General features: G+C 46.0%; 1 protein-coding gene and 1 long non-coding RNA gene across 4 annotated transcripts in view; one reads left to right on the top strand and one right to left on the bottom strand.

Moving 5' to 3' along the window:
- Positions 1–9,256: 9,256 nt before the first annotated feature.
- The window catches only part of ADCY5 (adenylate cyclase 5), a 163,770-nt gene continuing 158,408 nt past the window's right edge, over positions 9,257–14,618 (bottom strand). For all 3 annotated transcript variants that reach the window (XM_035274004.3, XM_035274005.3, XM_035274006.3), the window contains 2 exons: positions 13,453–13,577; positions 9,257–11,623 (listed from right to left, as the gene is read on the bottom strand). In XM_035274004.3, coding sequence (XP_035129895.1) covers positions 11,495–11,623; positions 13,453–13,577 — 254 coding nt within the window. In that variant the 3' untranslated portion in view covers positions 9,257–11,494. The remainder of the gene's footprint in view (positions 11,624–13,452; positions 13,578–14,618) is intronic.
- LOC108588510 (uncharacterized) lies at positions 10,935–14,200 on the top strand. Its single transcript, XR_001907433.4, has 2 exons — positions 10,935–12,066; positions 13,668–14,200. It is a non-coding gene; the product is annotated as an uncharacterized LOC108588510 (long non-coding RNA).

Raw genomic sequence — 14,618 nt, 5'->3', positions numbered from 1 at the left:
GTATCGCAATGCGGTTTTGATTTGCATTTTTCTAATGACCAGTGATGAGCTTTCTCTCATGTTTCTTGGCTGCATAAATGTCTTCTTTTGAGAAGTGTCTGTTCATATCCTTTGCCCACTTTTTGGTGGGGTTGTAGGTTTCTTTCCTGAAATTTTAAGTTCTTTGTAGATTCTGGATATTAGCTCTTTGTCAGATGAATAGATTGCAAAGATTTTCTCCTATAGGTTGCCTGTTCACTCTGATGATAGTTTGTTTCGCTGTACAGAAGCTCTTTAATTAGATCCCATTTGTCTTTCTTGGCTTGTGTTGCCATTGCTTTTGGTGTTTCAGTCATGAAGTCTTTGTCCATTCCTATGTCCTAAATGGTATTGCCCAGGATTTCTTTTAGGGTTTTAACGGTTTTAGGTCTTACATTTAAGTCCTTAATTCATCTTGAGTTAATTTTTGTGTAAGGTGTAAGGAAGAGAGCCAGTTTCAGCTTTCTGCATATGGCTAGCCAGTTTTCCCAACACTATTTATTGAATAGGGAATCCTTTCCTCATTGCTTGTTTTTGTCAGGGTTGTCAAAGATCAGATGATGGTAGATGTGTGGTGTTATTTCTGAGGTCTCTGTTCTGTTCCATTGGTCTATACCATATATCTGTTTTGGTATGAGTACCACACTTTATTACAGTAGCCTTGTATAGTTTGAAGTCAGGTAGCATGACAGCATGATGCCTCTAGCTTTTTTTTTTCCTTTTTTTTTTCCTTAGGATTGTCTTGACTATGGGGCTCTCTTTTGGTTCCATATGAAATTTAAAGTAGTTTTTTCTAATTCTGTGAAGAAAGTCAATGGTAGCTTGATGGGGATAGCATTGAATCTATAAATTACTTTGAGCAGTATGGCCATTTTCATGATATTGATTCTTCCTATCCATGAGCATGGAATGTTTTCCCATTTGTTTGTGTCCTCTCTATTTCCTTGAGCAGTGGTTTGTAGTTCTCCTTGAAGAGATCCTTCACTTCCCTTGTAAGTCATATTCCTAGGTATTTTAGTCTCTTTGTAGCAACTGTAAATGGGAGTTCACTCATGATTTGGCTCTTTGTCTGTTATTGGTATATAGGAATGCTTGTGGTTTTTTGCACATTGATTTTGTATCCTGAGACTTTGCTGAAGTTGCTTATCAGCTTAAAGAGATTTTGGGCTGAGATGTGGGGTTTTCCAAATATACAGTCATGTAATCTGTGACTAGAGACAATTTGACTTCCTCTTTTCCTAATCGAATGCCCTTTATTTCTTTGTTTTGCATGACTGCCCTGGCCAGAGCTTCCAATACTATGTTGAATAGGAGTGGTGAGAGAGGGCTTCCTTGTCTTGTGCTGGTTTTCAAAGGGAAGGGAATGTCCAGTATGATATGAGCTGTGGGTTTGTCATAAGTAGCTTTTTATTGAGATACGTTCCATCCATACCTAGTTTATTTAGAGGTTTTAGCATGAATGGCTGTTGAATCTTGTCGAAGGCCTTTTCTGCATCTATTGAGATAATTATGGTTTTTATCATTGGTTCTGTTTATGTGATAGATTATGTTTATTGATTTGCATGTGTTGAACCAGCCTTGAATCTCAGGGATGAAGCCAACTTGATCGTGGTGGATAAGCTTTTTGATGTACTGCTGGATTTGGTTTGCTAGCATTTTATTGATGATTTTCACATCAATGTTCATCAGGGATATTGGCCTGAAATTTTCTTTTTTTGATGTGTGTGTGCCAGGTTTTGATATCAGGATGATGCTGGCCTCATATAATGAGTTAGGAAGGATTCCCTCTTTTTCTGTTTGGAATAGTTTCAGAAGGAATGGTACCAGCTCCTCCCTGTAACTCTTGTAGAATTCAGCTGTGAATCCGTCTGGTCCTGGACTTTTTTGGTTGGTAGGCTGTTAATTGTTGCTCCAATTTCAGAATTTGTTATTGGTCTATTCAGGGATTCGACTACTTCCTGGCTCAGTCTTGGGAGGGTGTATCTGTCCAGGAATCTATCCATTTCTTTTAGGTTTTCTAGTTTATTTGCATAGAGGTGTTTAGAGTACTTTCTGATATAGTTTGTATTTCTGTAGGATTGGTGGTGATATCCCCTTTATCATTTTTTATTGCATCTATTTCTTCTCTCTCTTCTTTATTAGTCTGGCTAGCAGTCTATTTTGTTGATCTTTTCAATAAACTAGCTCCTGGATACATTGATTTTTTTGAAGGGTTTTTCATGTCTCCATCTCCTTTAGTTCTGCTCTGATCTTAGTTATTTCTTATCTTCTGCTAGCTCTTGAATTTGCTCTTGCTTCTTTAGTTCTTTTGTGATGTTAGGGTGTTGATTTTAGTTCTTTCCTGTTTCTCTTGTGGGCATCTAGTGCTATAAATTTCCCTACACAAACTGCTTTAAATGTGTCCCAGAGATTCTGGTACGTTTTGTCTTCATTTTCATTGGTTTCAAAGAACATCTTTATCTTTGCCTTAATTTTGTTATTTACCCAGTAGTCATTCAGGAGCAGGTTGTTCAGTTTCCATGTAGTTGTGCAGTTTTGAGTGAGTTTCTTAATCCTGAGTTCTAATTTGATTGCACTGTGGTCTCAGATACTGTTTATTATATTTCCATTCTTTTTCATTTGCTGAGGAGTGTTTTACTTCAATTATGTGATAATTTTAGAGTAAGTGTGATGTGGTGCTGAGAAGAATGTATATTCTTTGGATTTGGAGTGGAGAGTTCTGTAGATGTCTATTAGGTCCACTTGGTCCAGATCTGAGTTCAAGCCCTGGATATCTTTGTTTCTTTTCTGTCTCATTGATCTGTCTAATGTTGACAGAGGAGTGTTAAAGTCTCCCACTATTACTGTGTGGGAGTCTAAGTCTCTTTGTAGGTCTGTAAGAACTTGCTTATGAATCTGGGTGCACCTGTACTGGGTGCATATGGACTTAGAATAGTTAGCTCTTCTTAATACCTGGCCTCTTTCCCAAAAGCCCTTGAAGCAGCATACCAAGAAAAGATATACACAACAATGTTAATAACATATGAACAGAAAGGGAAGAAAAAGGAGGCTTAACATACATTATTGTATGTAAAATTTGACTCTGGAAATTAAGGCTAAGAGAAGGGAAAGAAGTTATGCACCGCCCTATCAGTAGATCAAAAGCATAACCAGTTCCTTAGGTGAGAACCTTTCCTGATGCCTTCTGCTATAGATGTTCTCATTGAGGGTCCTGTGAAGTGCTAAAATGAACAGAATTCTTGATTTTCACACATTTACATGTTACGATTGTGCCTTGCATCCTTACCTTGTACCAGCTTTCAAAGGCTTCCATTTCAAGGTTTGGGGGATTTGTGTAGGTGTGGTTAATAAAGGATTTTGTTTCCATAAGTAAGAATTCTTATTCTAAGCTGCAGACAAGTATTAAGCTTGAAAATAATTTGAGACAAATGCCTTGAGACATGGAGAAACTTTGCCGAATTCTGTAATTTGTAAGACAGAAAGTGAATGTGCTGTCCCTGGATTAGCACATGTATATTGCAGTAAATGTGGTCTTCTTCACAGTGAAATTTAGTGTGGAGAGATGCGCGGCTCCATTTCTGTGAGGACGTGTGTGGAACCCCATTAGACTCCTCCTTTGTCAGGGCTCCACAGAGACCAGAGGTTTGTCATAGGGGCCTAACTTCCATGGCTCCTGAGGTCAGCTGCTCCCCTAAAAAGCAATTGCTTGGCCTTTATTTCAAAAGGTTTACTAAGTGACCTAAGGAGCTGTTTGGTTTCCAAGGAATTCAACTGTGTGTGTGTGTGTGTGTGTGTGTGTGTGTGTACACCTTCCTTGTTACTATTTTAACAGACTTTTGGCTCACTGTAAGAGTTAAAATTTATGTGAAATGTGGTGAAAGAACACATACATGATTTCAAGAGCAGCCACCACTCAAACCACATTGAACACTTAGACCTTACCACAGTTTATAGGTCACTCTTTGGGACCACATTCTTTGTCTGTGATCAAGGCTTTATAGTATTTTTCTGCCTTACTATCTCTTAAGGAACCCAAATCTTTCTCCCTAAAAATGCTATGGTAAAATAAAATCTGATTTTCAGGTTAAACTGGCTTTAGTAATATCCTCACTAAAAGTTAACAAAAGAAATCCAGCTCCACTGAATTTGTGTAAAAGGGCCGAGTCAGCTGATAATGCTGCTCTGAGCATTACCAGTAAAGTTGGAGGTATCTAATCATCAGTGTGCTGGTGCTTCTGTTGAATGCTGGCGGATTGCAGCCTCCAGTTTAAGCATTGAGTTTTTCAAAGAAAAAAACTGGCTGCCACTTTTGCAGTGTCTTTCTTGAGTGGCCAAGCTTTCTAGGTTATTTAGCAGGTGAAATAGAAAGAAACATGGAAACACTGTGGTTGGAAGCCACATGGTGCGCATGCTCCTGCTTGTTAACTAACAGTGAGTGGTGGTGATGTGTGGGCATTCAGTCATCTTCTGCATTGGCAGTGCCGATGTGTAATCAGTTGTCTCACCACAATTGGGGGTTTGAGGAAACTCAGGGAGAGATCAGCCTTAGTTCTCAGAGTTCTTGAAATCAATATCTTAGTCTTAAGAATTGTTCCTTGTGTTTCTTGGCAACAAACAGTATTTTCAGCCCAACCCCACCCACAGTTTACATTTGCCCTTTTCTCCTGCATCTCACAGCACAGCCATACAAGCAGTACCCAACAGGAAGCACATTCAGGTGCCATCTGACAACGGGAAGCAGGACTCGGGCATTTCATTCCCCATTTGCTCCTGGTGTCCCCTCCTCAGCTCTGCCTTGCTTACCTTCTTTGTGCCAGCACTTTTCTTTGAGGCTGTATTGCAAAGGACCTTGCCTAAACACAAACTGTTTTACCCTTGCACTTTGCATTCCTCCAGTGCCTGGGACTAATGAGGAGAATGCTTATTAGCTCATTTTGTGGGCCAGTGCTGGGTTCTCCTCCAGAGGTGGTCGGGGACAGGGAGCACTATCTCATTTTCATTTGAAGAAACCAAGACTTAGGTCAAGAACTTGTCTTTGTATGGCATGACACTTAGTGATGGATGTGGAGTTCTAATTTGGGGTTTCTGTTTAACTTGCTTAAAAGTTGGTGCTCAGTTTTCTATGCCACAGTGCATCTCAGAAAGAAACTTCTTAGGGAATGTGTGTGTTACTGATGACAGCTGGGCTCTTACTGTTTTAGCAGCAGTGTGAACAGATGAAGCAGACATGAAGGGGGAAATGGCAATGTGTACTATGTGACAGGCACTATGCTAAGCATGTCATCCTAACAGAGCATTTATGAAGGTTTTCTATTTTAAAAATGAGCCACCTGAGCCATGAAGAAGTTAAGTGACTTGACCACAATCACAACCTAACCCATGTGGTAGCACCAGGATTTCAGTCCAGATCTGACTCAGAACTCATGCTCTTAACCACCATGTGATTTGAAGCTAGATAACAAGGAAATATATTTAAATACATAAGGAATATATATGTGTGTGTATATATGGGTACACACACACACACACACACACACACACACACACACACATAGAAACACACAGGTAATATATGCTACTACTTAAGAGATCAGGTCAGTGCTAACTCCTGCAATATAGATGTCCCAGGTTGAATAAAATAGTTTCCTAAAATCTCTACATTTCTAACAATGACAAAGGACGGGCAGATGGCTGCAAGATGTATGAGGTTCACCTCATGTATGCAAGAGGTGCATACCTCAGGTATGAGGTTCACCTCATATATTAGATGAAGCTTATGTATACCTCAGCTATTAGGGCAAGAAGTATACATTTTAGTACTTGTACTAAAACTAACATATAAATTCTTGATATAAAAATAAAAGCATTATTGGTGATTTAGGTGTTACAAACAATTGCTTTTCCTAACAAAATGCCAGAATAGGTTGATTCTTTGACTTGAAATCATTTCATGGGAATTCTGTTAGGTAATTGGGGAATTTGTGAGCTCTCTGTCTGAAAATATTAACCAAAAATAGAAGGGAACTTTTCAAGGTGCAAAATAGTGTTTAAGAGTTTAGAGCCAGAATCATCCCTGGCTTTCTTTTCTACTAGCATGATGACCTCAGCAAATTACTTAATCTTTCTGCCTCAGTTTCCTTAGATGCAAAGTGAGGGTAATAATCATACCTTTGGCAAAGCAGTGTTGTGATGACTGAGTAAAGGTAAAGCACTTAGAGCCTGGCACAGCAAGTGCTAGGAAAGCGTTGGCCACCACGTTGTGGTCTTCCTTGTTGCAGTTATTTTAAAGGTGGTAAGAGTCCTTTAAATTGCAAATGCCCTCAGATGTCATAAACCATTGCACAGAACTCTTCAGAAGCCACCACTTAAGTAAGAATCCCATTGAAGTATCTGGCAGGCAGGTGCTTGTGCATCCAAAGAGAGAAGAGGGTGTTGAAGGACTCACACTTGTCCAATGCCTGCTGTATACCGGGTGCTTTGCCCACAGAATGTTATACACCTTAACAAGTTCTCCTGAGGGAAGGAAGCAGGATGAAGCCCTGTGTCACACACCTGGGAGTGGTGGTCTGTGCTCGCCAGTACCTGTGCAGTCTCCCAGGCACTGGGGTGCTGGTGAGTGAGGGAAGTGCTTCTAGGAACCTTGCCCTGTTCAGCGTGCAACCAGCATTTTGGTCCCCTACACTTGACTTGGCACATTCGAATCTGATCTAGTTTGCTCATGGATGGCAGCAGCCCTCGTACCCACACTCTAAGGGCCCCCATGAGTGTACACATGCATTGATAGGAAGGAGAGGGGTGTGGGAAGGCAGCCCCAGCCTTCAGCTGCAGTATCATGTGGATGCTAGGGATGTTGAGAACTGAAATGCAACACTGCTTTTAAAAGCATCTGAGGCAAAAGGCACCCTCCAAAAAAAAAAAAAAAACCTGTGAGCTGGGACTGCCAGTATGGCTAACAAAGTGGGGAAGAAATTCTGCAAAATAAGAAAACTAGTCTCAGACTAACCAGAGATGCTGACAAACCTGAGATTCCAGGCAGATCTTAGAAATCAGCCAAGGGAAAACACAGTGCTGAGTCCCCCTTAGGGATTCCAGTGAGAATTCTTTAAATTCATGGCCCTGATGGAGCAGCAGTAGGAGAGGCAAGCCCTGGAGATGCATATGGCCTCAGTGGCTCACCCACCCTCAACCCTAGGTGAATCCTTTGCTTTTCTTTGCCATCTTCCTCTCATTGACTCTTTGGACCTGCTGCTTGTTCTGTGAACCTGAATTGTCTCCACTCCCTACTCCTGAATGGGGCCCTCAGCAGGAGAGGCGTGTGGTTATGCTGATGTGAATGCACTGGGCTGGGCTGGTGTCTGCAGAAGGACAAAGCAAGGGCTGGTTCTGACTTTGGTTTGAAGGTGATTTTCCCACAGATCCCCCTTGGCACGATGCTTTTGCCTCATTTGTCTCTGTGCCTTTGGCTCTAAATCTGTCTTAATTAGATTGTGTTTACATTTGCACCATACATGTGGTCTGGCACTTGAAGATTGGATAAAGAGTTACACAAATATTTAGACTCAGGGTGTTCCAGTGGAGGGGGAGAGGCTGGAGACCAGCCACTCCAATGCCCTCATTTACCTTTGTTCTTGTGTCCGTCTTGTGAAGCAGGGACCCTGCAGGTGGGAAAGAAAGATGGCAAGAAGACAGCCAATATCACATTTTCCCTCCCAAGACAGGGATGAAAAACCAGCAAGAGGGCTTTTGTGAAAATCTGGAAAGATAAGAAAAGCCCACTTTAGTCACTGGATCTCATTTCATCTATTGTTAACCTGGAGGAGTGGTGAGCCCGCTGTTCCTGCCAAGCTCTTTGAGTACCCAGCCAGATGAGGACCCTGAACAGAAGTGCTTCTGGGCAAGTGCCATAGGGACTGCTCTGATACCAGGGTGACCTCAGGTGAGGCTCTGGTCCTTTCTTGAATGGCCTCTCAGGCCTAAGGAGGCACAGGTGAGAAAATGTACATGAAGCTCTCTATACACGGAGAAATCCAAATAGAATGGGATGGTTTGTGTGTTCTGCTGCACCCTCCCCTTCCCCACACCCATAAATAACAGCAGCCCTTCCAGCTCTCCTTTTGATACTGTGCTCACTGATGGGGGCCTTGCGGTGGGCAGCCAGGGCCAGTATGGCCAAGCCTTGTTGGTTCCCTTCCCTCTGAAGGTGAACTGGACAGCATTTGTTCTTAGTGTGTTGCTTTTAGACAAATTCAAAAGCTGCCGGGTTTCAGGGCGTGTTTGTCACTGCCATCATAGTTCTCTTGTTCATGCAGCAGTGAGAATCTGCTCAGCACTTGTGAGCACTGAATGCTGAACTGCCTGAGAAGGCTTTCCTGCCCTGCAGTGATGCGGGCTCAGCACCTTCTTCAGGCTCTGGGAAGCTCATATCCTGCTGAGGAGTAACAACTCGTGGCCACTGCAGCACTATGGAAAACCCGCAGCTCCTACCATCATTTGACTACATGCCACTGAGGTAATTTTGCTTTTGGAAAAGTTCTGTGAATGTGTTTGTAACTTTGAATGTCTTTGTCTCTCCAATTCACCAGGATTCACTGTGTCTTCCCACTGATTAGCTGCTAACGGTCACACTACAGTCAAATAATCACCATGTTGGCTGCAGTCTAGTGCTGGTTTTGGTGATGTTTGCTGTCAGTGGGCATTAACGTGGTGTTCAAAACTCTAAATCTTAGTCTTAATTAGATTGTGTTTACATTTGCACCATACATGTGGCTCATCTGTCAAAAGCATCTTTTCAAATACATTTTGTTAGTGTTCTAGATATGAATATGCATTTGGAAAAAAGTAGGTCCTCATAAGGGAGAAACGAATAGGTTCTCTGGGATTAGCTCAGTGGAAATGGAGTTGGAAAGGGCTTTTGAAGGTTTTAAGTTGCATTCCACACGTGGTTTCATGGACCTGGTCTTTTCTGGTCTAATCCTGGATTTCCTATCCCCTTCACTCCTGGTCCCTGTTCCTCAGCGTCCTGCACTGGGTGTGCCAGCTCCCCAGCCCCGTGCACTGACGCTTGCTATGGTCACCAGTGTTCTCCCAAATGGCTGCCACAAGAACCACAGTCTTCAGCCAGCATTATCTCTATAGCAAGGCGCTGTTCCCTACTCAGGGGAGTTTGCCACCCTCTGTGGCTCCCTCCCCAGCACCCCAAAGGCTGGGTGTACCAAGCTGCAAATCAGACCAGGACACGTTACCAGTGAAAGTGTTTAATAGTTAAATTATTTAAATAGAGTTTTCAATTTCCATGGGAAATCATAATCGTATCCGTTTTTGCAAGAGTAGGAATAAAAAGAGTGCACACCCCTTAGAGGGAACGAAGAGCTAGCACTGCACCTGCACGCTGTCACCAGTCACTGCGAGGATGGGAGAGGAGCCTCCATGGGGCCGTGACCATGGGGTAACAGGATGAACTCAGCACACACACTTTACTCAGGTTGGAAGCAGAACGAAAACCCACCACCACTGGCAGGCAATGTGGAGGGGCAGGGAACTTGAGAACAACAGCTGGGACAAGGCGGGTCTCCTGCAACTCACGGCAGGCTGGCAATGTAGAAGCACGGGACAGACTCAGGCTTGGCAGTTTTGGGTCCACACACTTTGCTTCTCAGAGCTGTGTTTGAATTGTCGTGGGATTGGTATGCAGGGAAGGGAGGGTGTTGATAGAGCCCAGTGAAAGGTGGTGCAGGTGGACATCAAAGTAACATTTTGGCAGCTGGCACAGAGCCGTCACCTTACTGCCTTCACAAGCTCATGTTGGAGGTGGGGATAATTCTAACCTGAGAAGCAATGGAGAGATTTGGGCATGGGCCCTAAGGATTCTGTTTGAATTCTTTGATACAGTATCATTTTCCAAATGCTTTCCTCATAGGTTATAAAAATAGTATTTTTTTCTTGGTATATTTAACTGCCCCATCCCGATAAAAGAAAATTTCTGCTAGCTTTCCCTGTGGACCCTGAAGCTGGGCTCTACGCATTCCTCTGCCTGGTTTGCCGTGGAGGTCAAGGCCACTCCCTTTCCCCAAACCTGAGGGCTTGCTGCACATTGTATCCCTGGACTGAGTGATCATCTCCAGGAAGAGCCACCTGCACTTGGCCAAGTGAGCAGGCCAGGCAGGCTTGGCTTCCTTGTCCCAGGCTGCAGAGCACCCGGGATTCTGCGGGACCTGCCTCTGCAGGCAACAAATGTCTGAAATCTCAGGGTGTGAAGTGCCTTGCTACCTGCTGCAGGATGAGGTTGCTTCCCTTGGTTCCAGCTTGGCCTGGGGTGGGAAAGCAGCTTTTTGTTTTCTTATTTCATCTGCATTTTGCTTAGGGGAAGCAGGGTGTGTGCGTGTGTTTACACACGTGTGTCAGAGAAAGATGGGGCAATGTGTCCATGCATCCTCCTCCTCAGTCTGAGCATGTGGCACCCCGAAAGCACACACCCACTGCTCTGGTGGTACTTGGGAAAACCCAAAACTGCCAAATCTGAAATAAGGGAAACGCATCCTGCGTGAGACCAGTTCCACAGCATGAACACACGCACATATACACTAGTACATACAGCAACATACGCACACACGCCCTGCTGTGCACAGCTGTTTTCTAATTTACAAAATATAGAATTTGGCATATCTGAGATCTCCAAGGCTTTCAATAATACAAAATAAAAAATACAAAAAAGACAAGTGGGGATCCCTGCCCTCCCCCCGATTGGCATCCTCATTTACTTGTGTGTCTTACACGCATACAACTAGCATAGTCTAAAGAAGGGCACGGAGAACTAGTTTTGTTTTGTTTAATAAATATTTTTTTCTCAGAATCACCACTCCTTGCTTGGCGTCCTCTTGCCTCCCCCTCATAATTAGCTCTGTTTGTTTCCCTCCTAGGGCACTGTTTGTGTGCATGGAGGTGTGGGCAGAGGACCATGATGAAGGCCACAGTCCCTCCAAAGCCAGCACTCCTGCCCCAAAGCCCCTGCAGGTGCAGGGTAGTGGCCTCTGCCTGAAGTTTAAAGGCTCGCATGGAAAAGCAGACCCCTGGAGCCCCTGGGCTCCCCAAGGCCGGAGTTGAGCCTGTCTACCCCCAGCTGAGGTGGAGGCCCCTCCCTCATCTGGGCTGTGCCATACACACACTCCCACAGCTCCTTTCCACCTGTGCAGCAGCACCTGTTAGAAAACTCAAGCTTCAGACCCAGTCTAGCAGAGTCTTCTACAGAGGGAAACATCTTTGGTCAGCTGGGTGCTTGCAGGACGCTGGCACCCCGGGGCCTGGGATAGAGGCCGCTGCCCACCAGCAAAGGCAGAAGCTGCTCTGGAGTCCAAGTGGAAAATCTCAGCAGCGCAGCCCTGCGGGCTAGAGCATGGCTTCCCCGCCACCCCCGGCACACACACAAGCTGCTTCCACGCCTCTGGAGGCCAGACCGCCTGGCCCCACTGGCCAGCAGCTGCTAACTGAGCGGGGGCCCTCCATTGAGGAAGTAGGTCATCATCTCGCCTTTGCCCTTGACCTTGACCACACCCCGGCACTCCAGCTGGTAGGTGTTGGCAGCCAGCACCTGGTACATGTCCGTGGTGACCTGTGAGGGCAGAGGAGGAGAGAGGACAGGCCACTGATGGCCTTGGCCATGAACTGCTATGGGGTAAAGCTACCTCTGACTGCCCAGCCCTTCTGCCACAGGAGGAGAGTGGCAGCCACCCTACTGTCGTGCTCTCAGGGACTAATAGCAGGTCACCATGGAAGGGACCCTAAGAACAGAGCGATGCCAGCTCTCACCCTCAGCATCTGCTCAAGCCAGGCACTGTGATGGGCAACTTCCATGTGCTGCTTCAGTGCGGCCTGCCATCCATGTACTGACTGCCCTGAGTCCGGAGTCAGTTCAGGAGTGGAGAGTGAGTGAGTGCAGAGAAGCTTTCACAGCCATCTGACCTGGCCACAGCCTGTCTCCAAGTGTGTCCCCGGTGCAACCAAAGCATCCCTCCGTGACAGAACGATTTTTTAAAAGCCGTTCTTTCACCACAGGTAGGAAGTTTGAGAGCCACTGCTTTCATCACTTCATCTTCCTGTGACGTGACTATTAGACTCAAGTCACATGCCTGAGGTTACACTGTTAATGAATGGCAAGGCCTGGGTTCAGGTTTTGTTGCCTGGCTCTGCTTTAGCTTTTGGAAAGAACAGAGCTCACTGGTGGCTTCATTAATTCCACTATCCCATTTCTGGGTGAAAGAAAAGAGTGGCAGGGGACAGGTTGGGGGGGTGGCAGCACAGCCATGTTCCTCCTGGGATGACCCAAGGGCCATTTGTGAGCATCGTCAGAGCTCCCCACCTCCGCCATGCTGCAAGCCCACTGGTAAGTGCCAGGGAGTAGGAGAGCGGGTGTGCTGCTGAGTGGGGACCCCACTGTGTTACTAGCTGCAGTTCCTGCATGGTGAAGCCCCACACAGGCTGAGGTGCTGGATCATTGTGGTAGCTATTGAGAGAGTCCCTTGCACCTATCCCTGAATGGGTTGGAAGCCTTATAAGCACATATACCCCCTACTCCTATCTATCTCTATGCTCGTCCTGCCACCCTTCTCTCCTTTGCACAGGGATGGAGGTGCGAAAAGGCCATGAAGGCCAGGTCCTTGGGCCATGCTTGGGGTCAGGCCCTTCATTCAGAGGTCCTATGGGGGAGAGAAGTCAGGACATTTAAGCAGTATTGGTGTTGACAAAAGGCCTTAAAAGCAGCACAGTTAGCACCTAGAAAAACGGAGGCCAGGCAAGCTGACTTTCCACAGCCTCACACAGAACTAGGGTGAGCCGTGCAGGAGGAGTACTGCCCAGGGTGGTGCCTCTGCCGTCACACTGCAGCAGAGAACCAAGGAAGGCTCAAGAAAAAGCAGCAGGACTGGAAACCACAAGCCCAGCTTGCAAAGGAGGGAGCAAGGGGAAAAGACCTCTGGGTCTCTGGCCAGGGCCCTTGGCTGCTGGGGTTGGGAGAGGTACCATCCAAGGGCCAGCAGCCCCCACAGGCTCTCCTGAGCCAGGCCGGGAGTGCTGCAGGCTCAATGGGTAAGACCTGCTCCCTGCAGACATCTTTGCGTTATCTCTCTGTGCCTGGGCTGGGAAGCACTGGGGCTTACCAGTGCTCAGCTTGGCCTCTGCACTCAGCTCCACCCCCAGCAACCCCCAATCCCTTTCATGCCCAGTAGAGGGCGCTGCACGGGCCTGAAGATCTGTCCAGGGTGCTGAGGGCCTGAAACGCAATTGTGTCCAAGCTTCCAAGACAGTGTCAACTGCCCCATCACCCTTGAATCTGGCTACAGAAATTCTGACTGGGAACTGTGGGTGGGCTGCCCTGAAGACCTCTCAGCATCAGACACAGGCCCTCCCATGGGGGTGAGGGGTGGTGGATGCTCCTGCACTCACCTGGATGCGGTCAGGCACACCAGTGCTGTCCATGCGGCTAGCCACGTTCACTGTATTGCCCCAGATGTCGTACTGAGGCTTTCGTGCCCCAATCACCCCAGCCACCACAGGGCCGATGTTGAGCCCTGCAGGGGACAGGAGTTAGCCACATTCATCAGGTTAGGACTGACATACGTCTGGCTTGACCTCACCACCATCCTTCTCTCCACACGCAGCAGGTCCTTCTGACCCCTGGCCTGAGACACCCATGGACCTCCAGACTCAAGGCTGTGCTTAACCCTGCAGCTTCCACTTCCCTGCTCCTATGAAATGCCTGCAAGTGCAAGACACAAGGAGCCTGCACCTGCGTCCTTGACACTCCTCGCCAGGAGTGCCCTCTTCAAGGCCTCCAGTGACCACCTGTGTGGATTCAGTTGCCTTTCCCTAATCCTCCTCCTCTTGGAGCCATTTAGGCTCAACCTGTGAGACTGGTCGTCTCCCTCTTCCTCACACTTCTGTTTCATTTCATGGTAACTATCACAGGATTCTTTCAATGTTTAGTTTTTTAAAACTATTTCACTTTATTTTACTAACAATTTTACAGATTACATGTTCAATGTTTTCCTACATTTGCAAATTTAATGACTGGTAACATGTTTATACATTTTGCACTTAAAATGTATCAAGTATTTGGTTTTACTGTTTTCCATTTTTTACTGAATGAATGTGGAATACTTTTAAATTAAAAAAACACTGATGTTGGCCAGGCGTGGTGGCTCATGCCTATAATCCCAGCATTTTGGGAGGCTGAGGTGGGCAGATCACAAGGTCAGGAGTCCAAGACCAACCTAGCCAACATGGTGAAACCCCGTCTCTACTAAAAATACAAAAATTAGCCAGGCATGGTGGTGGGCACCTGTAGTCCCAGCTACTCGGGAGGCTGAGGCAGGAGAATTGCTTGAACCCAGGAAGGCAGAGGTTGCAGTGAGCTGAGATTGTGCCACTGCACTCCAGCCTGGGTGATAGAGGAAGACTCCGTCTCAAATAAAAACAAACAAAACCCAGTGCTATTAGATCACTATTACTCAAAATAAGTGGGACTGCTATCTGCCTTTGCTGCAACCACCAGAAAGCCCTGTGCCCTCAGCACAGAGCAACCCCTACAAAGCCTTTTGAGCAGGCACAAC

The sequence above is a fragment of the Callithrix jacchus genome, chromosome 15 (genome assembly GCF_049354715.1).
Source record: "Callithrix jacchus isolate 240 chromosome 15, calJac240_pri, whole genome shotgun sequence".
NCBI lineage: Eukaryota > Metazoa > Chordata > Mammalia > Primates > Cebidae > Callithrix > Callithrix jacchus.
The sequence above is the reverse complement of the archived record's forward strand: the minus strand, read 5'-3'. Positions and strand labels throughout refer to the sequence as shown.